This window comes from Apis florea, unplaced genomic scaffold (assembly GCF_048593485.1).
Source record: "Apis florea isolate Af1SG1 unplaced genomic scaffold, ASM4859348v1 contig_2897_pilon, whole genome shotgun sequence".
NCBI classification, from domain to species: domain Eukaryota; kingdom Metazoa; phylum Arthropoda; class Insecta; order Hymenoptera; family Apidae; genus Apis; species Apis florea.
Genome location: NW_028256665.1, coordinates 3,114,682 through 3,140,589, shown reverse-complemented (window position 1 = coordinate 3,140,589; position 25,908 = coordinate 3,114,682). Strand labels below are relative to the sequence as shown.

Sequence of the window (25,908 nt, the reverse complement as noted above, 5' to 3'; positions counted from 1 at the left end):
ATATGAGAAGAAGAAAGAAAAATACTATTTACATATATTATTCCATTAAATTTTGTTTCTATTCTATTTTATTAATTTCACAAAATGAGCTCTACAAATTCTATAATTTATTGAACTATTCTTATCGAGAAAGTGTTTATAAATAGTTAATAATATTACAAATATGATGTAAGACGTTCATTATAAATATCTGAGTGAATTCGAATATGTCAATGCACAATTTCTAATAAGCATCATGAAGTAGAACAAATTTCTAAATGAGAATTATTTTAATATTTTTGTTGCTTACCTCTGAAGTTACAATCTCATTTTACGTCATCCGTTATAATAGAATATTGAAATTAGGAACTGGATAGGTGTGTTCAGGAAAATGGTTTCATTTTTCAGAGAATGAATGGCACCAGAAGATGACTGAATTAAATTATTACAGGATTTAATGTTCTGAAATAACAAAAAATTTTCTTTATTAAATATAAATTACAATATAATTAAAGTAAATAAAAATTATATTTAAAAATATTACAGGTTAGACAAGAATTAATAATTATTATAAAAATTTTGATCTGTAAAAAGATAAATAGATATTCTTTTAAATAGGAACGTTCATTGACTATTCGAACGAGGCAAAAACCCATTTCAGCAAGACGAATGTGCTCAGGAGTATTTATAATTCCGTGCTTCTTGTAAAACGTTGGATTATTTTTGTGTGCTTTCAATGATCAGAGAAGACGTAACGTCTGCTATCCTAAGATAAGTAACTTGCACGAAAATATTTAATATAATTCATATTTTTAATAAAACAAAAATTAAAACTACTGATACAATGTAAAAAATAAGATAAAACATAAATAATTTATTAGGAAATTGTTTCATTCATATTTCAAATTATTTATATTTAATTAGCATGTATAAATTGATAATTTAAGGAGAAACGTCATATTAGTAGACACTGACGTCTCGAAAGAAATCGTGATGTCACGATATATCCTTGAAAGAGACGCTATTATGGCCGGTCAAGCCTACGCTCTAGGCCAGGGGCTAGGCTAAGCTATTTCCGCTATTCAGCTTATGGACAAAAATAATCCTAGAGAGCTTTCGAACGAAAAGCTGCTGGGACCTCTGGTGTCCCTCCGGAGAAAGACGATTTCTGTACTTCCGCCACTTCAGAGATATCTCTTCAACTCTATCCCATTCCTTATCCATTCCTTGTAATTACTTTAAAAGCAAATTTTTCTCTTACATTTCATCATTTTTCTTTTAATTTTCATATTGCCGATTGATAAATGAAAACTTGGACACAATGAGAAAAAAGTTTGACACTTTTCAAATTTATTTTTATATTACCTAATATCACAGAAAATTTTCATATTTCTAACCTTATTTTTGTGATATAAAAATTTTCATATTCTTAATTAACTTTGTATATTCCTCATTTTCTTTTTGTAACCTAGAATACATATAATCTAAATTAATTTACATTATATTATATAAAATTTGGTATATAAAATAAAAAAAAAAAAAACAATTTTTCTGCAATTCCTCCAAGTAATTAACAAGAATCCACATTATTCACATCAAAGAACGAAACGATTAAATTTTCATCACCTTATTTAACAATCTGTTCTCGTTTCGAAATCCTGATTTAATTATGCATAGTTGCAAGAGACCGTTTACCATTATTTCGGTAATTGGCGCGAGCAATTAATCTCGACACACCCACGTAATCGCGTTATGCGCATGCGCGCGCCTTTTTCGAAAACGATTTTCTATTTTCCACCGTGGCGATGCGTGCGACAGGTGCTTGGCCGATGCCAAAGCGAAATCGCGCACAGCCTGGCCCACACCGGGGGCTCTTCGGTGGAACACTACGATTTCTCGGGTGCACGGATTTCGAAACACGTGAGAGACCAGAACATGGGTATTTTCAATCGTCTCTTCTTTTTGCTGGCAGTACAACCCGACCAAGCCGCTTCTTGTCCTGGCCGGACCGATAGGTGAAGGCGATTGGATCGAGTCACCTCTCGTAGTATTTTTGGGTGGCCACGTGATATCGTTTTTCAAACTTTTTTGCACGGGGAATAAAGTAGGTCTTGTTACCAACCAATTTTTTTTCTTTCGAGACTTTATTCGTTCGTTAATTATTCTGTGAAATAAGAAAATGGGGAATTTTAATTTGGAAATGAATATGGAAATGATAGAAGATTCAGGAGAGATGATGATTTATTTTAGGTGAGCATGATTGAATCTAAATATCATAAGTTAAAGAATATTTCTATGAAAAAAAATTTCAAGATTTCAATGATTTGAAATAATTTATTGAAATAATTTAATTGGTATATAAGTTTAGCAATTTCTCTTCACTTAAGAAAAGTGTGAGGATTATATTTATCTTTATCTAGAAATATACGAGTTAAAATATTCATTATAGTGTAATATCTGCAAAATTAATGATAACCAATCAAATCATCTTTCTTCATTCTTTATTTCTTTAACTTTGAAAATATAATTTCAAAAAAATAATGATTTGGAATAAAATAAGAAGGTATTAAATATAATTTAAATAGCGAGAAGATTAATCTTGATTTATATACCTACAATAAAGGAAGATACATAACGGATAAGTTACAAAGATAATTAACAGCAATTACCAAGAGAATCCTAAAGGAACAATAGCCTCGTATGGCTCGTGATATTCGATGTTCAATAAGAAGAGAAAATGGTGAATTTAGTTAACCTAGTTCCATAGACCTCGTTCCTGGCGCTCACGACCTTTACATCCATCGTTGAATCCGGAGATCCAGACAGACACAGAATGGGATCCACCTCAAGAGCTGCTCCACCTGCCACCGGATACCAGTGTGACCAAGCTGACCGTCCGGCAGTACGCCTACACGAATTGCTACTGCGTTATTTCGAGTGTTTTAGCCTTGGGTGTTGGCCAGAGAAAACTTTTGAAATATCGAGGAGCACTTGGTCTCTTCCTCGGCCATCAGGATTCTGTGATAAGTACAAAGTAGCACAAAGTGATCCGCGCGAGTAACTGCAACTAAAACGTGACGAGAAGAATATCATGCCTCTTCTCCTAGGATAGGAATTTGAAATCGTTATATTCGTTGAATCCATCAACGGTGACATGATTAATAAAGGAATATCTTCTTCAAGATTTTACAATGTTTATCATATTTTTAACAATTGTTCACAATGAAAAATATTATTTGAATCGTTTTTGAGCATGACTGTCCCAACGTTTCTGCCAAGATTGCTAATAAATTTATGATACAATCTGTCACGTATTATTACTTGTTCCTTGTTTTGTTTTTAATACGTTATTGTTGTATACAATTATTTATATAAATTTTCAATCTTCTAAGAATCTTATGAATTTTTATTACGTGTCCGAGGAAAATTACTTGTAGAAGATGTAACGTAAAAGACGTATTTTGATAAAAGTCAAAACTATGTGCCTGTGTATAATAAATAAAACAAAATATAAGATGAAAGATACAATAGATGCAAAGATGCGTGTCGATCGATGGATAGATTGGAGAGAATCATTTGGATTTTTCACGAGTTTGAAAAACTCAAACGCACAGGTTTGGCACCACGGTGGATAGATTCCTTGACGAAAACGAGCTCTGGCCCGGAACGTCGACAAACCAGAACGAGAAATAATAATAACAGCTCACGCAAAGATTCCACTCGCGATTTCAATCTAATATTTAAATAGATTCTGCGGCCGGTGTTCGCGAAACGAGCGTAAGAAAGGAAGACAAAGACGAAGACATTCTTCCTGGGCCGAGTAGTCGGACGGAAGTCGAACCACACACTTCACTTTCTTACCTCTCTCTCATTTTTCATCTTTCTTCTCCTCGTTTTTTCCTTGTAAGAAAAACCATGACGATTCAATGAACTTAATAAAACTATTTAGCTCGAATTAACTATTTATCTGTGATTTCGTTGGCAATACAATATTGTAAAATATTATTTTCTTACAATTATTAATTGCTAAATAAACCTTAATTACCTTAGTTAATAATTATTATAATTTACACGATTATTATTCAATCACAAATGATAACTGCATTCAGATAAATGTTCGCATTCAAGTAGCTTTTTAAAAGCATTTTTTCAACATCCAGGCAAATAAGCTTCCGGACAAGATGACTCCGCTCCTGCAATTAAAACGATTAATCAGCGATATAAGAATTAACGAACAACTTACTTGTACAACTTAATTCACCAACAGGTTGCAATTTTAATAAATGAAAAACCATGCGATTAGTACGCAATCGATGATCAATTACGCAATCCACGTTTCAAAATCGTCTTAACAAGCATCGAAGGTGAGCAACAAAGAATCCGACGATTTTATAGGATTGGCTAAGGTGGCCAACAATTGGCATCGCGATCGTCACTTGTGCATCTACGGCAATCGTAGTGCTAATTAGAGAGTCTGCCGCCACGAGGAGGAGCGTGGAAGAATCATTAATTTGTTTGACGTAACGCGGATTCGGACTTCGTTCAAGCTGAAACACGATGATCGAATTTGGGGCTCGAGACCGAATTTCGATCACGGGCGAATTCTGAAAATGGACAGAAACGATTCAGTCAAATACGACGATCGTTAACAGCTTTGTTGAAAGATAGATCCATGGATTTCATCTATTCTTCTTCGATAGATATATTTTACAATTTTCTTCCTCATTATAAATTCATGTTTTATATGTATATATACATTTATAACGAAACATGTAAAATATGTTAAATACTTTGAATTGTCTTCCATTATAAAAAATTCATTGAAAAAAATGTTGCACGTTAGTGTAAAAATTGTATCAAACCTTGACCCTCTGATGAATTAATTATTAAAGACGTGAAAAATATTCTCAACGTACCACAAACAGATGCTGATGGGTGTCGCGTGCCTTATGCGACTATACCGTGCCACTTGAAATTCCTCGCTGCTATTGAAATGCCGCAATATGTGTAACGCGCTGCAACAGAATTTTCCAAGCGACAACGATTTATAATACGATTAATAATACATGGGTAAAAATAATTTCGTATCGATTACATTGAGCAACCTGCACTCATCGGTAACTATGTTATACTGCATGCTTGCGATACAATTTTATTAATAATAATAATAATAATAATAATAATAATAAAATTAAATAAATATTTATTTTCCCTTATTTACAATAATTACTTTATAATCTTCAGTTTACGTTTTAATGGATAACAAAATTTTATAAATGATAATTCATCCTATCAAAATAAATTTCCTTAAATCAATTTTCCCCTTCATAAAATTAGACCAAAAACTTCACACGATCATCGAGAATTGCGTGCGTCAAAATTTATTCAACGACGATCTCTCGAAGATCGTTTAACTCGAATAATTTGATACACGCGAACCCGATACAAAAGTTGTACAGTAAAAACGTGTACACACGTGGACACGTGGAAACCCTTGGAACAATGCCAGCATCAGATTTTCTGACGCATTGTGATATATGAACGCGTGGTGAATTGTGCTGAACGGTTCAGCGAATGAAAATGCATACTTGATAGATAGAGGGGAATGATAATTCATTTCGATCTAATTCGAATGTGATGAAATTAGCTGATTCGCGACTATTCTCAATCCATGGTTATACAGTTTCTCGATTCAAGTTACCATTCCACAATTAGCGTTTTCATTAGCGTTTTTTCAAACGTGCAACAATACTTCGTTAGTATTCTATGTTTGTATTAATTTTGAAAAATAAATGAAACGTACGTGGAAAGAAGTAAAATTTTATCATACGATATCGATATTTCTATTTTTTTTTTTTTTTTTTTTTTTAATCAAATTTTTTGTCCTATATCTTATTTTCTATATTGTCTTTTCTTTTTATGAATTTAAGTGTATTTAAAAAGATAATTAAATGATTCAATTTCATCATACGTTCAGTTAAAGCGAATTCTATAGGAAATCGCTATTAAGTGGTAGGTGGAACAATAAACGTTAGGAAGCGAATCAAAATTTACGATTTAAAACAGTACAGGGGGTAATTTGCAGTGATGCTCATTTACACGTATAAGTGATCATTGTTTCGATAGCTAAAATAGAAAGTAAACGAAAAGGATTCTAATGTATCTGATATCGATGCTTGCGCTCGTTTGTGATTTTAAGCTGTCTGAATAAAGAAAATTCGATCGATCGTTCATCCGACCCGATTGAAGAAATAAACCGTAAGAGTTGTTGCCGTCCGAACGTGTCGATACTCGCGTAAAATAAGATTCATTGACCACGTTGTGTTATTGACTACTTGTCACGCACTGTATTCTACTTACGTCAAAGATCGAATGATTTATAGTATTATGAAAAAGTGAGTATAATTGTTATTTTATGCGTATAATGAATTATGGAATGTTCAATTCTTACAACTTTATGAGGAGTAATAAATTAAATATTTCGCAGTAATTTTCTTTGATAACATTATTTAAATTAGATATTAATAGTATAATTTTAAATGTTTTAGATAAATCTAAAATATAAAAAAGTATTATAGAAAAAGTACTTTAGCAATCTTGTTTAAGTCCTCATATAAGTATTTTCTAAAGCTTGAGACCCAAAAATTAAGAAATTAAAAATTAATATTATTTTTGTAAAAAATATAATATATACATATATTATATTATAATTCATTTTATAACATATTATTTATATTATAATTCATATATGAACTTCTAGAGATTTATACTGAGAGATCTGTGAGACGTTGAAGGGTTCTTAGGTCGTTCACCTATTCCGCTGATATTTATAGTTTTCCTGGTGATGCTCAACTGACAAGACGCACGATTATAATTAATCTCTTTCTCGGTAATGCTATATCGGTCTTGTTACGTTTTAAAAGCATAAAAGATTCTATGCTTTCGCTTATCTGAACTTTAAAGTGAACTTGATATCTTTTTACCTGTTGATTTTCCATCGAAGCGAATCACATTTGATCTATGCATTCAAAATCCTACGAGACAATACGCGGTTAAAATATCAAGAACTATGTATTAACTAGGACAAATTTTGGCAAAACGAAAATGCGGTTACGTCATATAAAATCACGTGCATCGATATCACTTTGTAAGCGCAATGATGAGTATACGCGGTTGCCCTTGGATAAGATCCAAAATTGTTCCGGCACCTTACTTTGAAGCAGCTTCATACTAAAATACCAACTGCGTATTTAATACCTAATTATATTTGCCTGATGCGTAAGGTAAAATATAAAAGATACCTGAAACACCTGTCCTTTCTCTACATTTGATATTTATAGAAATCGCGACACGTTTATATGGATTGGTCGTATTTGCACTTTTCCTTTAATCTCACCTCATTGTTTTGATAACCCGAATTATGATGTAAGTACAAAACGTAAAATACGAGTTTCTGCAAGCGTGTCTTGTGTCAGCTTGACGGCCAGCCATGAAGATATTTATGCTGGACGACAACGAAGTTTAAATTTATTTCATGTTAAATAAGCTCATTGCCTAAAAGTATTTAAATACATATTTATTATTGTGGCCTTTCAATTGCATCGACTGGTTTGTCGCTCCTTGAAAAATGATGGAAATGTTTTCGCATATTTTTAGATTATCATTTTATCAGATTAATTCAAACCAATCGTCTTGTATATATTTTCACATAAAATTTTTATTTTATGTAACGATAAAAAAAAAAGAAAAATAAGAGCAAATAACAATTGTTCTAACCTTTTGTGGTTTGCTACAGCTACCAAAACACGTCTTTGAGCAAAAGGCATTACATCCACTTGGCCAAAAGATGAAAACTTCTCCATCAACTGGGGGAAAATATTAGTATTCAGACATTTCTAATGATTATTATTAAATGTAATTTTACATTTGAATATACCTGTTTAATATCTACAGTTGGTGATTTTAACTTTACATGAAGCCATTCTGGTCTTGATAACATTGGGTCTGGACCATCAAATTTCTAAAATATACATAGTATAATTAAAATTATTATTTTATATATCTTAGTTATCAAAAGAAATATATATCTTCTCACCATATACATTTCATTGCCTCTTGTTATATTTATACAATTTACAAAGTTTTTTATGCTGTTTATTAGTTCAGCATGCGTTGCTCTTCTTTCTTCCAAACCTCTAAAAATAAAAAATATTATTCAAGATAAATAAATACAAAAATTATTATAATATAAATATTATATAAATATTGACCATACGTTCCAAATTTATTTACACAAAATATGTGTGCCATTTTTATATATATATATCCAGCAAAGTAAGCATCCCATCCAGCAGTATGATACTTTTTTTCATCTAGGATAATATCTGGGACAATATAATAAAATTTGAATTGAGAATATGAAATTATATTAAAATATAATAAATTTTAATAAATCATCATAAAAAGTAATTTACTTGAAGATTCTTCATTAATTACAATCTTTGGTGAATTCAAGGTTAATAACTTTCCTTTAGTTGTAAAATATTCGTATAAAGTACTCAATGAACTTATTTTCCAACTCACTTAAAGAAAAACATGTTCATATGTTTATACAACTTTTATATCATTTATTTATAATTTTTTGTTTCTTTTTATCATTGCTTTTTACCTTCTTCCTTGCTAAATAATTTTCGTACTTCGTAACTTAAAAATTTTGTATCATATATTTGTGGAAATAATTCATGTATATTGTTTTTGAATTCATTATATGAATCTAAAATATATATAAATTTCAATTATATAATTTATTAAATATTGTAAAAAACAATAAAATATTATATTTTATTAAATATTATATATAATATGGAATATTTAATACTTGGCAGTGGTTTATAAAACTGTTGATGCATAAACATCAAATCTAAAAGTATATTGTGTCCTATTATTATTTTTTTAGAGGAGGATAAAAGTTTAAATACTTTAGAAAATCCTATGTAATAATCTAACAATTCTTTCTCCAAATTTTCTTCATCATTCTTTTTTAAAAGTTCATGCATGTCAGGTGATATTTCTACAATACCTATCTAAAAAAGAAATAACTCCGTAGAATGTTTCTAATATATACATATACTTATTTATATCAAAATATAAATAATAAAAAATATGGTATACATACTGATTTATGATCCGATATACTCCAAATATTTTTATAATTGTACCTTATATCTTTATGTATCAAATATTGTAATATAGGATTAGAAGTTTGTATGTTTAATGTTTGTTCACTCTTATTATTAGCAATCCATTCAGAAATCTTAGTTTTATAATCTATGAACTCATTTTCCTCTTCATATGTTAAATGATTTAAATTATATGCTAAACTACCTCCTTTTATATAATTCTTTAATAACTTTTCATCTGTCTCATCCAAGAACGAAATACCTTCATTTAAAAACTAAAAGATATATATTAGAATTAAGCAAATAATTTGTACGAGTAAACACAAATATGTTTTATAATACACAATTTTACTTAAACAACATACTTTATTAAATTCAAAATTATGTTTACAAAGGAACTCTAATGCTGCCACTTGCCATATTAAATGTCTATTTTTTAATGGTATAGATTTTGGAAACAAATAAGAATTAAAACAATCTACTTTATAGGTATTTTCATAAGGAACATGACGGAAAGTTGCAATACCAAATTGTATTATCATAAATTGTTGAATATTTTTCTTTAATAATTTATAACGATCATTGAACGAATCGAAAAAGCTGAAATGAAAGAGATACAAGTGAGAAAAAATATAATTAAAGTTGATTTTTAATTCTTAAACAAATCTAACCTATGTTTCAATTTCTCTTCTGAATATAAACCAGTAAATTCAGCATCGATGGCAATAAAAGTTGCATTGTTCACAGCATTTTCCAACTTTGGATACAAAGTTTTAAAGTTCTTGTTTAAAACTTCATTCATATTATCAAATTCTATATATTTATCTACACTAGAACTTTCCTCTTAAATGTATCGTAATGTACAATGTATGAATGTACAATGTCAATATAACCTAAAATATCCAATAAAAACTACAGTATTAATTTTTATCACAAAAAAATTAATTTCGCGATGAAATAAAATAAAAATTTACGTATTTAAAATTTAATTTGTTAAATAATAATTAGTTTCAAAGATGATTTATGAAAAATCAAATATTCAAATATTATTCAGGACAATGACGATAAGATAATATTTAAAATTTGAAATTGCACATATTTACAATTAAAATTATAAATTAATAAATAATATACATAAAAATGCACATATTTTCTTTTTAATTCGTTAAATAAAACTATTACAGCACATTTCTGTCTAACATATTTAAAATTATTAAATTTGAAAACTTATGCAATTTCTAAGATATTACATAGAGTGCATATATCATCAAAATTAATTATAATTATAAATAATAATATAAGTATAATTATACCTTAACGCTTCGAAAGTATAAAGAATAAAATTAATCGAATCATGATCAAAAAACAAAAATCAACCATCCAATTATCGGATATAATTTATTCCACTTTCTCAAGAAATTTCTCGTTGATTTTCAACAACAATTTAATTCGACATAAACTCGATCGTTAATCAAAGATGGTAAAAAGGATTTGAAGGCGTAGCAAAGAAAAACTCGATCGAGCAATTTCTTTCGAAAATTTTCCATTCGAACGATCAGACAAGTTACAACTTTCTCATTGTTAGATAATCAAATTGGAAAAGCAAGTATATCAAACTGTGCAAATAATTCTCCCATAATAATTAGAACTAATATTACTAATAACAAATAAACAAATCATGTGCAATATCAATTTCAATATTAAACGTGAATATGAATATAATCGAATGATCTAAAATAAAATAAATACATCGTTTACAACTTCCTTCTCGTTAAAATTCCTACACGCTAGCTTTTTTGCAATGATCTATCGTCGAGTGCAACCGAGTTCCTCGCTCGAGTGTGATCGTCACGATTCGCACTCAGTTAGTTGCATATCATCGAACGAAACCTGTGGACAGTTTTTCACGTGTTCCACGATAATCGCATTGCAACAAAGAAACGAACGTGAACGAACCGACAAACGTTTCCGTAGTTGAAAGATCTTTCTTTTTAATCGGCAAACAACTCTCTCTCTGGCAATGAACTTGCGCCTATCGTGTTAGTGTATTCGCGGCCACGAAACTGGATAGTTCGTCCTGTTGATCGTTCCACCGTTGGAATTTTATACCAAGTGTGTACGTTGCATTGTTGCACACAAGAGACACTTGAACCTAGATCTTGTCCTCAACAATGTTCTTCAGATTCTCTATATTCGTCGGCCTGAGTTCCGTGGTAGCGACTATTATCTATCTGACACCTATACCACGTGAGTTTTTCTTTTTTAACATTGTGTCAAATATCTGAATATCTTTTTCTCTTTTTTAAATTAATAATAATAAATTATAAAATTCAATTGCGATTTAAACATTCGTACGTTGACGAAGATTAATGTCGTGAGAGTAGAATCTGTCGAAAATTTCATCAAATCGATTTGGACATGCGATTGATTTTATCAAATCAATTAGGAAAGATTTTTTTCGAAAGGTGAATAAACCCGAACTAAGATCAATATAAATGTTTCGGTAATGCGTGAAGATATTTTCATTTCTAAAAATGCAACAACCGTTAAGCATGCTAGATGTAATTTAAACTATGATTCGTTCGTTTAAAACTAAATAAATAAAATCTCCAATATATATTTTTATATAAATCTAATAATTTCAATTTACATTATTCGAATATTTATACAATTTTAGATATCTTTGGTACGTTTTCAAAAAATCAAATCACTAGAGAAAGGAAAACGTGAATCTGTAAATTCAAAATTTATAGATTTTATACGTTATCTTAGAGATTTCTAAAAACTACTTTCGATTTAACGGCCCTAGTTTTTTCCCTCGTTCTCTCAATAGTTAAAAATTTAAATTGATTTATGAACTCTAAAGCTGTTTTTACTTTTCTATTATGGCAAATAAAAAATATTTCTATAAAAGTATTCATAGAAATATTAAACCTCGAATGTTTCGCGAGAAAGCGCTTACTCTACCCATCATCTTTAAAATTTTAATTTTAATTTTAACTCCATCCTCGAACAAACCGCTTTCTTCCACTTTTGACACTTAGCCCTCACTTCCTTCGTCATTATTCAATTCATTTTCGAATTAAACGTGACTCGAGCAATTATTCTTTAGTCGAAACTGAATCGTTTTTTTTTTTTTTTTTTTTTTTTTACACGAAATCACGATCCTGCAACGTTTCACTTTCACCCTGGAACAACGGTAACATCTAAATTAAATTTACGAATAAACGTGTATAAATGAAAAAATAAAATTTCACACATATTTCTTTCTTCTCTATTAAAATTAAATTTAAAACAATTTTTTTCCCCACGAATAGATCGATAATCTTTTTTCGTAAGAAACGGTCGATCGCACCATTATTTTCCAAAAAAACTTGGAAATAATTGCGTTTATCAATTAAAATGGATCACCCTGTATACACGCATAAAAACTTGTTCAACTTAAGCTGTTCTACTTGCTACAATGTACCTCAATGTCTATGCGACCAGTCTTGCAAACTGAAATGTAACACGCTTCGAGTTTGATATTATTTGGAATCGTGCACAACGATGATGTCTTATCTAAAAAAATTATTTGAAAAATTATTCCTCGAATTCTACCAATCACGAATTCTACCATTAACAAAATTTGACAAGAAGAGAGTTCATTTTTGGATATATTCTCTCTATTCCTCTCCGCGCTACCAGAAAGGTCGCGTGAAAGTCTTCCAATGAATTTCCTTATGTTCGCTATAAATCACTTTCTTCCACATTCATTGCAAGAAATCGTGTTTGTCATCCTTTTTTAGAAACAATTAAAAACTGAACAATATATCGAATAGGAAACTTGTTCTAACCTGAAAGAAGAAAGTAATATCGTGCATTGCGTAACAAGTAAGAACGAGATGGAAAGTATATAAAGGTTTTTCCTTTCCACGTTTTTCATTCGTCGGTTTTATGATGTAGAAATATCGATGCTGTTCGGTCATGATCGCGGCCACGCGGCCGTAAAAATTCCGTTTAACAAGTGAGATACATTCCACAGATAAGGAGAATCGTAACGTCGTAACCGTTGAAATTAAGACTTCCAACGGGCGAAAGAAATAGCGAATAATTATTGTAACCATCCCCCCAGTGCGAGGTGAAAGCGAATATTGTAACGCTGATCGATTCGAGATCACGCGCGATCTATCTTTGTTCCATTGTTACGATCTAGTTAGGATAAAAATGGACGCCTGATATCACATTTTGAACGGTATATTTTTGCATAAGAAAAAAATGCAATAATTCGAACATTTCACGGAATGGAGAAAGTTGAATTTAGAAAATGAATAAGTAATTGAAGAAACGAATAAATAAGTGAATAAATATATAGTAATTGGTAGTCAAGTGGCGCTAGTGTCATTGGTAATGTTAATTGGATCTTATGCAACGAGAAAATGACAGTTTTCCTTTAAAAATATTATTTGATTTGATGGAAAGTTAGATTATTTTTCAAAGGATAAAGGTAAAATCCATAAATTTTCTGGTTGATTACGCATCGTCTCTAATTTAACACCATTCGTGCATATCGTGGTAGTTACCTCCAAAAAAAAAAAAAAAAAAGGGGATAATATCCGATTCAAGTCCGTTTCTATCTTATTTTCCTGCATACACAAAAAGTTTTGGCAAATCATCAAGATGTTTTATCAAAAATTTAATCAAAAAAAGATTTTAATCTTTAACACTGCTTGAAATTGCAAAAAATTTTTTCCAATAAATCTGTTAAAATTAAAATTCCATGTAGTTGAGAATAGTTATCGCAAATAGTTAACGCGTTTCTTGCCAAAATTTTTCTTAATAATCTTGATAAGAATTAATTAAAAAGTAGTAGTAGACGATCCCTGGTGAAAATAACCACGCGACAACGGGCAATTCTAGGTATACATTTCATCGATCCGGCTTTCTAACGTCCTGGAAACGAAACACCTTAGCGACGAGAGATCTCAGCCGTTGGATAGATTTCCGGAAACACTTCGAGAAAATTCTTTTCAAAAAATTTTCGTCCAGAAGAACGTAGTAGGAAACATTTCATTCAAATATTCACATTTTTCTTCTTATCTTCCCATCGATCATTTTAACCCTTGTCAACCTATACATTACGATCAATTTATAATTTTTTTTCTATAACGACTATTCAAAATTAATTAATCCTTAGTTTAATCGGTGATATAAAGAGAGAGATAAGATAACCCGTTTGAAGATCGTGATCAGTGATACTGTGCCAATTAGTATTCAAAAAAATTTGTAAATCGATAAAACAAATCAGTGAAAAGTAGAAAGCCTGTCTCGTGGAAATGGCACTTGGCGCACATAAGCGAGCAAAACAAATAACACCAGCGAAAGCGAAATCGAAACCGAAATTGAAATCGAAATCGAAATCGAAATCGAAATCGAAATCGAAATCTCTTGGACCCGTTGTAATCGACAGCTCGGTGAAAGAGAAAGATTCACGTGGGATTGAGGGGGAGGGGGAGAAGAGAGATAGGGACACGGAGAAACGAATCTATATGGAATCTTTACACAGATTCAGGATATTTAAAAAATTATAATCAATTTTAAAAATTCATACTCTCTCTCTCTCTCTCTCTAATTCAACAAACAAAATCAAACAACTGAAGGAAACAGATATGAAGATAATTAATAAGATGCGCGAGAACGGAAGTAAAAGGCAGATAAAGAAAGATTAATAAGAAGATAAGAAGAGAACGAGAGAAGATACGTATATACAGACATATCGTCAATAATTCAAAAGCTTAGATATTATCGTAGTTCGAAATGTACGAGAAAATAAAGTAAAAATGGTATGATAAACGAAAGAAAAGTAAAAGGATCGTCAAGATAAAAAGAGAGAGAGAATGTAAAAAGAGGAACGTGGAAGAGGCTTTTTACACGTACGAGGACAGATAATGGTAATTAGTAAGAGCGGGAAGATAAACGGAAAAGAAACGTGATACACGCATATGCGTGAAGTAACCGCGGCCACCAGCTCCCTTCGAGCCAACTTTCACTCGCCATTTCGCCGTCTCTGACACATATTCGATCGACCAGAGATGGTCGTGGTGGAGAGCCGGCGGCGAGAGAGAGAGAGAGAGAGAGAGGGGGAGGGGAGGGAGGGGGAGGGGGTGAGTGGGGAGAGCACGCACGATTTTTACCTGAACCGATATTGTCACCGGGATCGCGTGTTAAACGTTCGTCCATTGATGAATCTGGAGATTCGCTTTCGCAACTGGATAAAAACGCGATGGCACGCGAGATGCAGCGAGCAGCGGAGGGATACGAAAGGGAGGGAGGGTCAGATGGAGAGGGGAAAAAGGTTACCTCCAATGTTCTGGCAATGAAATTTCGGCCAAAAACTACCGCTCGTCAGTCGTTTACGGATACCGCGACAGTGCCTTGGCTCCCCGAGTGTTCTCGCTTCGCTCTCGTGTTTAATTGGTACTTATATATGAAGTGAAGAATCACCATTATATTACCACCAGTCGAAATATTTTTCTTTCCTTCTTTCATTTTCGTTCGTCGAATTTATCGTCAAATTTTATTTTCATTTTTCGTCCATCTTTGACAATCTCATCTCCATTTCTAGATTTTGCCGACACGTTTTTCAACTCGTTTCGAGGTATGTTCGAAACGAGGTATCGATCAAACTTATGCACGAGGAAAAAAAATCTCAAGGGGCCGAGATCTTTGACATTTTGTTTGTTTTAGAAATAGATTAGAAATTAACCGGTTAAGTCGACAAGGAGTATTGGCGTAGCGACTTTTATAACGACTTTTCCCTCGAAAAAAGTCGATATTTGAAAATGTGTGGACGCCACCATTCACTCGAAGTAGTGTAGAGTTTGACCGAATGCACCGATCATTTTCTGTAGTTTTTCCTCGTGTTTCGAACACGTGGAGAGAGAGGTGGTCGTTACGCAATCGTTTTTAATCAACACGATTCAACGCGAATATCAAATTTTCTATCGTTCGGTTTGACCGATAATTATATTTAATGGAAAACAGCTTTCATTTAGTTCATCATAAAAGGCTAAGCTGGATCTAATATTATATCATTCAGTTTATATATATGACATAAAACTATTATCATCGAAATTAGTGAAATTAATTCAGAGAATCAACATCTTCGACAACTTTATCAATTTACATTTTTTTCCATTTTTTCAAGAGGAGGAAGAGGAAACGACGATCGTTTAGTAGACCTTCAATAAATTAAAACGTTTTAAAATCAGATAAAAAATTCTTGATACAAGAATTTCAAATCGTTCTCTAATCTCTACTCAACCTGTTACAAGACAAATCTTGTAAAAAACTCCGAAGAGTTACTTACTCTCGACGGAAGAAATTTTTATTGCATTGAACAAATTGGTTAATTACATCTTCGAAATTTCAGAGAAAGTATCGTTCCTGAAAACTGAATTCGATCCCTTTTTTTTTTTAAATTATTTCTGATACAAAAAAAAAAAAAAAAAAAAGAAGAAGAGAAAAAACTGAGGAAAAGGAGGAAAAAAATCGATGGCCAATCTAGAAACAGTACGAGGTCGCACGTGAAAAAAAGAAGGCAGAAGGAGAAAGGGAAAGGGAGAGGAAGAGAGAGAGAGAGGGCCAGTTCTAGCTAACGAAAATTCTGGGCTGCTCAGTTGTTCACGAGAAAGCGTAACAGTGTTCACGAGTTCACGTGTGCAGGGTTCAGGTTTGATATGGGATTATCATCATTCACCTTTCCTTATTTATCGTAATTTCTTTTTGTTCCTTTTCAATTTTAGAAATTCGAACGAGAACCGTTTCTTCTCTCTCTCTCTCTCTCTCTCTCTCTCGTTCTTATTTTTTTCTTTAAGTTTCCTTTCACTATCGGTGAAATTTAAAAAAAGGAAAGAAAAAAAAGATAATCTTTTTTTTTTTTTTTGGTGAAATTGTGTCGGATCGAAGTATAATTAAACAGAAGGAGAAGTTCTCTTGATTCAATTTCGCGAGATAAAAACGAAGGTTGAGCACACGAATTGAGCTAATCATAATTTTATGATCTGTAATCGGTTAGTTTATAAATGTCATCACTTTCACACAGATTCTCTTACAAATTAAGTATTTCTTCTCTACTCGATATAAATGTTAAAACTTTCTCTTACAAGTTCGTTTTTCAAGTGTTATAAGTCGAGTTCGATTTATTGTGAAAGTTCTCAAGAGCTTTTTGAAAAAAGAAAAAAAAAAATGGAGAATGTAGAGTAGATTGAACATACATAGAATGCTCAAAGATGGGAGAAAGTGTAACAAGTTGATCGTGTGTGCAAAGTTACATTAGATTTCATTTCTTCTTCTAAATCTTCAGGATCAGGAAATTATAAATATATTTAAAATAAAATAAGGATGTTAATTATCGACAAATTTTTGCAACAAAGCTTCTCCATTCTTTCGTTCGAAAAATTTCGTTTCCAAAAAATCTTCTCTGGAAAATAATATTTCCATATTCCATCAAAAGTTCATTGAACATCAACCTCTCGTGCAAACAATCCCTCAATTAATTCGATCGAAATCAATTTAATTACAAGAACGTATATACCGCGATAATATTTGATTAAGAGGTACTTGTTAAAAAAAAAAGAAAAAAAAAAGAAATACACAAGTTCAAAGATAAACGTCGCACGCTAGATTGAATTGAATCAAATTACGAAAGAATGTGTCGTACGAAGATTATAAAAATTTTTACGTAATAATGACTCGGTTTAATCGCAATACGATTAGATGGCCTTCGTACATCCCCCTCTGAGACATTATTCAACGTCGTTTCGTGTTTGCCTTATTTTATCCGCGTTAGTTTCAAGGGAAATTCATTAAATTACATCATCCACGACGAGGGAAGGAAAAGTAGCCGGTTCAAAAAAAGAAAAATGTCTTTCTCTTTCTCTCCTAAAGTTGGAAATTTAAAATTCCATTCTGGCAAGATAATCAAACATTAAGAGTGAATAAATATAATAATAATTCTTTTTCTGAGATATGCAACAACAAATTGCACTTTTCATATTTACATATTTGCGATTTTTACGCGTCATGTCGTTTTCACGGTCGAGTGAAAGTTTTTAACATAATTTATCTTACGATACACATCGAGGAAAAAGTAATAAATAATATTTGAGAAAAGAAGCAATTCTTTCCCCGTGGAGAATAAATGTCGTTAACCGTTTTGATCGATCATCAAAAGTGTATCAAAAGAAGATTGCTCCAATGTTATTGATATATACCTCTCATATATATATATTATCTCAACGCGAATAATTGAAAATAATATTCACCCACGTTATCATCATTGTCGAGATCGTCTTCACCGCCCTCCTTCACTTTCCACTCGAAAGATCAAAAGAAATGTTTGCTTAACCATCCACGTAGAAGAATCGAACAGTTGCGACTTTCATCCTCGTCCTTTCGCTTTTTTCTTTTCCTACGTACAAGATTCCTTTCACCCAGTTGATCAGAATTTCAGAGATATCGATTTCTACCGGTATCCTTAATACACTCGAGAACACACTCCAACAAACGATCTTTCATAATTTTCTCTTTCTTTCGATCCCACATCTCTTTTTTTTATCATTATTACATTCATCGTTCCACATTTCTCCTATACATATATATTTAATAATGAAAAAGAGCGATCAATCTTTATCTCAATTATTTCCTTTTCTTTCCTATATTTCTTTCATTTATCTTTATTCACTCGGCTTTATTTCCTTCTCTAACCTAATTTCGATAATTTCACATTTTCATAAAAAAAAAAAAAAAGACATCCTCGCAATCGATATTCCATCACGATTCCATTTTCATCTAATAATCACAACGTTTTATTCACGTTCAAAATTTATTTTTATCATCTCGATGACCTGCTATTGGTTCTATCATTCTGCTGCAACAATGGTGGAAAAAAAAAAAAAAAAAAAAAGAACTCGAACAACAATTGCTCAGAGGTCCAAGCAACTGTAGGTTGCTTCTGAGACTTTTTGAGTGGAATAAATCTCGCGGGGAGAATGCAGTCACCTGCTGTTATCGTTGCATAACAAACCGGGTAGACGATGAGAGCCTCGAAGAGCACGGACCTGGCGATGATGATGGCTACCTATGGCCTCCGATTCCTCGTTGTCGTCTTCACGATCGCGGCAGCCGCCACATTTTTGCACGTGAATAATTACAGGCCCAGTAAGTCCGCGTTTCACGCGACTTTCTCGTCTCTCGTTGGACCGGGTTTAATTACTTTCAATGTTTCTGGACAAATTTGTACAAATATTATTTATCAACCAATCTCTCTCTCTCTCTCTCTCTCTCTCTATTTTTTTCTTCGCGAATTCTACGTAATTTCGTTTCCCCTTTTTTTTCTTTCTTTTTTTTTTTCGTTTCGTAGAACAAATATTCCTCTCGTGCGACAGACCATGCCATCACCTGGACTGGCCCATGATTTGTCGAGTGAAACTCACTTTGGAAGTGTTCCAGTCACTCAGCAAGTAAGATTATTTTAATCATCGTACATAATCGTCGAGATAATATCCCTTTATTATTATTATTATTATTATTTTAGAATTAAGAACCATTTAAGAAATCATCAAATCAAAAATTTCTATCGTCTTTCGATTTTGTTCGATCGAGTCTCTTTCAGACGATGGAAAAGAAAAAAGAAATAGAAAGAAACAGGAAATATTCATCCGAAATTTTTGCATAATCCAATTCACCGACAAAAGAGAATGTTAATTACGTTACGGTGTGATTGCACTTTGGTTAATAATATCCACGTAACGATTCGTTCTCGAAGAATTCCCTCGTTTCTTTCTATCGGAATCCATCGAGTGGAATAACCAATTCCAACAACAATTACGCAATTTCTTAAGCGATGAAATGCGGAAGGCTCGAAGCAACTCGCTCACCGTTCTTTCTCAATCGCTTGTTTACGCTATAATCCCTTGTCTTCTACGTTTTCTTCTATCTTTTCTCCCTCTCTCTTCCCTCCATTGTTTCCATTGTTTTCAATCTCAGATCGTGCGGCGATTGTCCGAGGAACGAGACCGCGTGTTTGGCCGATCATTGCGTCTCGGCCGATGGACAGAGACGCGGTATACTGACCGCGAATCGTCAGATGCCTGGGCCCACTATTCAGGTATTTAAATACCGTATCGTAATTTCATTATTCTCGCTTATGTAATTAATATAATATAATTCGATACATTTTTTCCCCCAATCCCTTCATTTTTCATCCCTCTCTACTTTTTTTACAACGATAATTTCTATTTATCGTGTCGAGTATTTATATAAGGTTCTGGACCAGCGATTCTCAACCACTGTTCCCTCTCATCGAAATGAAAATTATTTATTTATTTTTTTTTTTTTTTTTACAATCTTCTTTATCAATCGACACTACGTTCAGTCCAAATATCTGTATATCGATCATTCGAAAAGGTAACAACAGGATACAGAAGGCACCTGTGTGATAATTTATTTATCCTAAAGAAAATCCCGGTTATGGCCACTGCCATATATTCAGTAAATAAAATTCTTTCGATTTATTCTTATTGGTTGGTGTGTCCCGCCAAATTTTTTGAATTATATAAAAGCGTACGAAAAACGAAAGGTTGAGAATCACTGCTGCGGACGAGCAAGAAGACGATTTAGACGGATCGATTCGGTGTACAGGTTTGCGAAAACGACATCCTCGTGGTGGACGTGATCAACAGGCTGCCAGGTAAAGCCGCCGCTATACACTGGCGGGGTCAGAGCCAGCTCGAGACACCGTACATGGACGGCTCACCTTTGGTCACTCAATGCCCGATACCGAGTTACACCACTTTCCAATATAAATTTCGCGCCTCCGCCGCTGGAACCCATTTGTGGCACGCCCACGCCGGTAATTAATTATTATTAAACGCTAATAAATTCGTTTCGAGTTTTTGAAACGATATTTCACGCTCCTTTCCTTCTTTTTTTTTTTTTTTTTTTCCCCACTTTCCATTTTCATTATCCCGCCCAATTAATCGGAATCAATTTATTACACATATTGCTTTCTACCGCGTTAGGAAACAAAACCTCTATTACATATAGAAAGTGTAATAACAAATGATTTTGATAAATGATATTGAGTAATGGGCGACAAACGACTTTCGTTTCGCATACATTCATTCATGACATCAGCGCTTACGGAGATAATGATCGATTCATAGTGCATAAATGTAGTTGCATAAGCGACTCGAAGAGAGCGGTACGTTTAAAAAGAGCATGATGCAACCTTTTCTTTTTTTCCAATTATTACGATTTTTACGATATCCAAAATTATCTATCGTTGGACGAATAAATTCGAAGCATAAATTCGAATATCGGAATCTTCCTCCTTCGAAATCGAACGAATTTGCAGGGGACGACGTCTCGAATGGCATATTCGGGGCGTTGATAGTGAAGCAAGCGGACATAAGAGATCCTCACAGGGCATTGTACGACATCGACGACCCGAGTCACGTGATTCTGGTGAGCCAGTGGCAGCACTCGGGCGAGATCACGTTCACGGATGGCCACGCGAAGCCTGCCATCCTTTTGGTGAACGGTCGAGGACGTCAGCCGAACGGGCCGAACGTTCCTTTGACCAAGTTCACCGTCCTCCCTGGACGACGTTACAGATTCCGCCTGGCCAACGCCGGTGGTGCCGGATCCTGTCCAATAACTGTCCTCCTCGATGCTCACCCCCTTCTTCTGATCGGCCTCGACGGCCAGCCAGTCGAGCCGAGACAAGTTGCATCGATTACTTTGGCCAAAGGTAATTCCTCCTCCGCTTGGGATTTCGATTTTGAGATTTCGATCGACGGTAATAACGATCGAAAGCAATTGGAATTTTCTGCTCACTTTCTTCTCTGATTCGAGATTAATTCTGCAATTTTTCAATAATTTCACTCGATTTTAATCGATTAATAAATACGAGTTTCGAATTTAATAATTAATATTGAAAGAGGCCAATAAATTTGAGAAATAAATCGTTTCGATTGATCAGAGGTCTAAAGGAGATAATTAATCGCAGGGGAGAGAGCGGATTTCGTGGTGAAAGCGAATAAACGGATAGCCTCCTACTGGATCAACGTACACGCGTCGAAAGAGTGCGGAACGAGTCCCATAAATGGCGCCGCGATATTGAGCTACAAGGGAAGTTCAACGGAGGACCCGTTGTCCACGGCGGAAGCCGTCCAACAGCCGGAAGCCGAGGAATCGAACGATCGAGTCGCGATGACGACAAACCCAGCGGACAAGTGTGGAAATCCCGGCAGTCTGTGCGTGACGGAACTGCACTCGTTGAGGAAGATGCCGTCCGGGCTGGGAAAACAGAAAACAGACGTGACCGTTCGTTTGCCCATTAATTATAAGCTTCAAACGAGCGACATCGTAGGTGAGCGATTCGTTCGTTCATTTTCAAAAATTTCCATTTCCAACTTTCTCCTTTCCAGTTTTTTATATATTTTGAATAACGAAAGGAACGATAATTAAAGGATCATCGGCGTGGAATCGAATTAATTCAACAGTTTATTTATAAAGCAGACCTGTTGTTTGTTCGTCTTGAAATCTCTTGAATTAATTTCATGGAAACTATCCACGTGTCTCTCCTTTCAAAATGAACGTCGAAGAAAAAAGATCATGTTACAGTGCAGTGTAGTAGTGCTTCTACTTCTCCCTACTTCTCTGCTGCTCGATTGAAAGACATTCGATCAAACCATTTGTAAAATTGTATCCAAGTTTTCTCCACCAATTATTGTTCACGAATTAGACAGTTTCATTAGCATCTTTAATCAAAATTTACGGAATCGAAAGCAGGATCCTGCAGAGGAGTGTGGAGAATATCTCGAACCACCGAAAACTTTGCTCGCAAGCTTATACTCCGACTTTGCTCATCCCATTTCGCTTCAATACGTGTCACACGAAAAGCGTCTCGACGATTCGTACGGCTTCCTACATGTAATAATTTCCATAACATGTAAATGAGTCTGTTCATACAATTTGAATGACAGGTATCTTCTTATCCCTCTTATCAACACCTCTTCCTTTTGCATACTCGTAAACGCTCGCATACTTTTCAATCCGTTTCTATTTCTCGTAATTTCTCTCCTTCTCCCTCGTTTCTCCCAGCGAATACAAAATATTTAACAAAATTAAAATCGTCGTTAACAACAAAACTTTTCAAAAAGCAGTAAAGTGAAAACTGTATTTGTATTTCTTGCTTGTTCAAAAGATATTGGCCCGTCTATTTCTTTAGGAATATTCAACTATTCCTTCGAGCAAGGAGTCTGAAATTATTACTTCATTTTTCTTTTGGAAAAAATATAACTCCTTCCATTTCCATATTGCACAAATTTATTAAATTTCCTCGTTCTGTTCGATCCATTAATTACACAGACTTTCGAACTCGGATTTCTGCCAAAGACTCACCATGTATGAAAATCCTTTAACAATTTTTCTTTTAAAAATTCGTTTACACGGCGTGCGTATAGAATCAAGAAAGAGGGAATCTCGACTTCAAGAAAACAGAAATGCGGTTTCCAATTTTTTTTTTTTGTTAAACTTGGCTCACATTTCGATCGATCTGTTTCGCAGGAAACGAGGTCGGGACGAGAGTTCTGAACGTGAACAACGCCACGTTCACGTATCCATCGTCGCCCTTGTTGTCGCAGGGCGGGGACGTCTCCGGCGAGACTATGTGCTATTCAACCCCCGACGAGGACGACGCTCGCGCCGAGAACAACGAAACTGCATCGTTGTCGTCGCGACGCTGCCGCCACGCCGATGCTACCGCCTCCAACGTTTGCGAATGCGTCCACGTGAGGTATATACCGCTTGGAGCTACCGTCGAGATCATTCTCCTCGACCAAGGTAACCAAACTTTCCATCCGTATCGTGTCTTTGCCTATTTATCAATTTTCAATTAAAACTGATGCAATTAAAACTAATGAATTGCGAATGTTTCTAAATTCTCTTCTTCTTCTTCTTCTCTGTTTCTTTTGCATTATTAGATATCTTGCAAATAAAGCGTCCACGATTGGATTTCATTTTACGTAGATGCAAAAGGTTTCGTGGTAGCATTTCTACGGAAAAAAAAAAAAAAAAAAAAAAAGAACATCGTAGAAATAGTCGCGATAGTCATCGATTAGCAGATAGATCGTCTTAGAATCGCGTTTCAGAGGATACCTCATATGTGTACCTCGTAGTGGGGCTTCCCTCGTGATGAAACAAAACGAGAGATAAGATTTCCAATTACATTCGTAACGAGCCTGGTTGCCGGGTTATCGACTAGAGAGGACTATCTCGATCAATTTCTTTTTCCTTCCATCTCGATGTACGCAAATTCGTTTCGTCGTGGTGCAATTTTCTTCGCGGAAAAATTCTGCCAATTCTTTTTTTCAACTTTCAGATTCGTTTCCAGAATTTCTTCTTCTTTTTCGAACGATTGTTACGTTTAAATTGGAGAATTGTGAATCCCGACAGGGTTGGAAAATTCATTCCCTCGTTTCATAGAGGAAAGGACGCGAAAGTATATCGAAGGTGATAAGAATCGTTTTACGAAGGATCCGATGAAAGACAGAGTAGGACTCACTTCGTTGAAACTTTGCAGTTGTAGTAGTAGTGGTAGTAGCCTTGAGTTAGAAGAACCTTGATCTATATTCCTGTTAGCTGCGGAGGCTGGAAATATTGATCGCGAGTTCATCTCCGACAATTGTTTCTCTGAGAAATCGGGGAAAAAAAAACACTTGGTTTCTTGGTTTGATCACCGTTTTTCCCTTCCAAGTTATAAGATACGAGTTGTTTTTACGATTTTACAATCCCCTCCCTCTTCTCGGAAAATTCTTGCCTCTAGATTTTACGCCATGTGTTGTTGTTCTCGAACGGGGGAAGGGAACGTGACTTATCGTTATTAATCTCTTAAAAAGTTCTACCTTCAAGAAGTAGAATCGCGTTAAACACGAATATAATATCTCTATAATTTTCTTTTTTTTCCAACGTTGGCAGGTGGCCTCGACGACCTGGTGTACCATCTGCACGGATACACGTTCTACGTGGTCGGAGCCCGAAAATTCGGGCGCAGCGTGTCCCTGCAGGAGTTGAAGAGCATGGACGACAAGGGGCAACTGTTCTCACGGAATCTCGACTGCACGGTTGCCAAGGACACCGTGGTCGTGCCGAAATTCGGCGCGGTTGCTCTCAGATTTAAAGCGAACAATCCAGGTAGTTGCACAAAATTGGAAAGAATAAAATCTTTGTGAAATCTTAAATCTCGTTTCGAACAAATTCGTTGGTTGTTGTCGAAAAACACGAGAAAAGAGAGAATGAAATTTGTTGAACAGGTTATTGGATGCTGCGAGACGAGCACGCGGCCGAATGGACACGTGGATTGGACGTGATCCTTCAAGTTGGGGAAACGAGCGACATGGTCCCGGCTCCGGAAGATTTTCCCAAGTGTGGATCCTTCGTTGGCCCGGAATACTTTCTCATATAGCGTTAAACATCCCCGTACACCGTGTACATACTTGTAAATAAAAATACGGATAGAGACTGAAAGTAACGTAACCCGCGAATATTTCGTATTTCATTATCCTTTCTTTCTTTTCTTTCTTTCTCGCAATTGAGCTTACTCGTTTCTTCGTTATTGTATAAACATCTACGTCAGAACTTCTAATGTAATAACAATAAATATATCGCTTTAAACTTTATTCCAAACTTTCCTTTTATTCTCCTC

At 34.0% G+C, this 25,908-nt stretch overlaps 2 protein-coding genes and 3 long non-coding RNA genes across 11 annotated transcripts; 2 read left to right on the top strand and 3 right to left on the bottom strand.

Annotated features, from left to right (window-relative positions):
• Window positions 1-432: 432 nt before the first annotated feature.
• LOC147657728 (uncharacterized) lies at window positions 433-2,904 on the bottom strand. The gene is made up of 3 exons (XR_015291943.1): window positions 2,649-2,904; window positions 1,606-2,143; window positions 433-1,447 (listed from the first exon to the last, which is right to left on the bottom strand). It is a non-coding gene; the product is annotated as an uncharacterized LOC147657728 (long non-coding RNA).
• LOC147657727 (uncharacterized) lies at window positions 2,090-3,284 on the top strand. Its single transcript, XR_015291944.1, has 2 exons — window positions 2,090-2,229; window positions 2,565-3,284. It is a non-coding gene; the product is annotated as an uncharacterized LOC147657727 (long non-coding RNA).
• On the bottom strand, window positions 3,157-11,223 carry LOC147657726 (pre-piRNA 3'-exonuclease trimmer). Of its 6 annotated transcripts, XR_015291942.1 has the most exons (15): window positions 10,472-10,840; window positions 9,830-10,051; window positions 9,524-9,758; window positions 9,155-9,433; window positions 8,858-9,062; window positions 8,648-8,752; window positions 8,454-8,561; window positions 8,255-8,363; window positions 8,075-8,174; window positions 7,916-7,999; window positions 7,756-7,844; window positions 4,896-4,994; window positions 4,245-4,583; window positions 4,025-4,172; window positions 3,368-3,879 (listed from the first exon to the last, which is right to left on the bottom strand). XR_015291942.1 is itself a non-coding variant. In XM_086907661.1 (13 exons), exons 2-13 carry the CDS (start codon window positions 9,958-9,960, stop codon window positions 4,115-4,117), a joined length of 1,602 nt encoding a protein of 533 aa, XP_086763787.1. In that variant the 5' UTR covers window positions 9,961-10,051; window positions 10,908-11,223; the 3' UTR covers window positions 3,924-4,114. The 6 variants fall into 6 exon arrangements, 3 of the variants coding, with proteins under 3 accessions (XP_086763787.1, XP_086763785.1, XP_086763788.1); XR_015291940.1 differs by lacking the exon at window positions 4,245-4,583 and having other exon boundaries at window positions 3,157-3,879; XR_015291941.1 differs by lacking the exon at window positions 3,368-3,879 and having other exon boundaries at window positions 3,924-4,172.
• On the bottom strand, window positions 6,881-7,422 carry LOC100866276 (uncharacterized). The gene is made up of 3 exons (XR_015291945.1): window positions 7,281-7,422; window positions 7,094-7,209; window positions 6,881-7,013 (listed from the first exon to the last, which is right to left on the bottom strand). It is a non-coding gene; the product is annotated as an uncharacterized LOC100866276 (long non-coding RNA).
• Window positions 10,973-25,882, top strand: LOC100869514 (multicopper oxidase 3). Of its 2 annotated transcripts, XM_012488615.3 has the most exons (10): window positions 15,542-15,614; window positions 19,106-19,358; window positions 19,561-19,660; window positions 20,187-20,307; window positions 20,841-21,051; window positions 21,556-21,951; window positions 22,210-22,572; window positions 23,772-24,047; window positions 25,182-25,397; window positions 25,517-25,882. In XM_012488615.3, exons 2-10 carry the CDS (start codon window positions 19,235-19,237, stop codon window positions 25,666-25,668), a joined length of 1,959 nt encoding a protein of 652 aa, XP_012344069.1. In that variant the 5' UTR covers window positions 15,542-15,614; window positions 19,106-19,234; the 3' UTR covers window positions 25,669-25,882. The 2 variants fall into 2 exon arrangements, with proteins under 2 accessions (XP_012344071.1, XP_012344069.1); XM_012488617.3 differs by lacking the exons at window positions 15,542-15,614; window positions 19,106-19,358 and adding an exon at window positions 10,973-11,405.
• The last annotated feature ends 26 nt before the right edge of the window (window positions 25,883-25,908 follow it).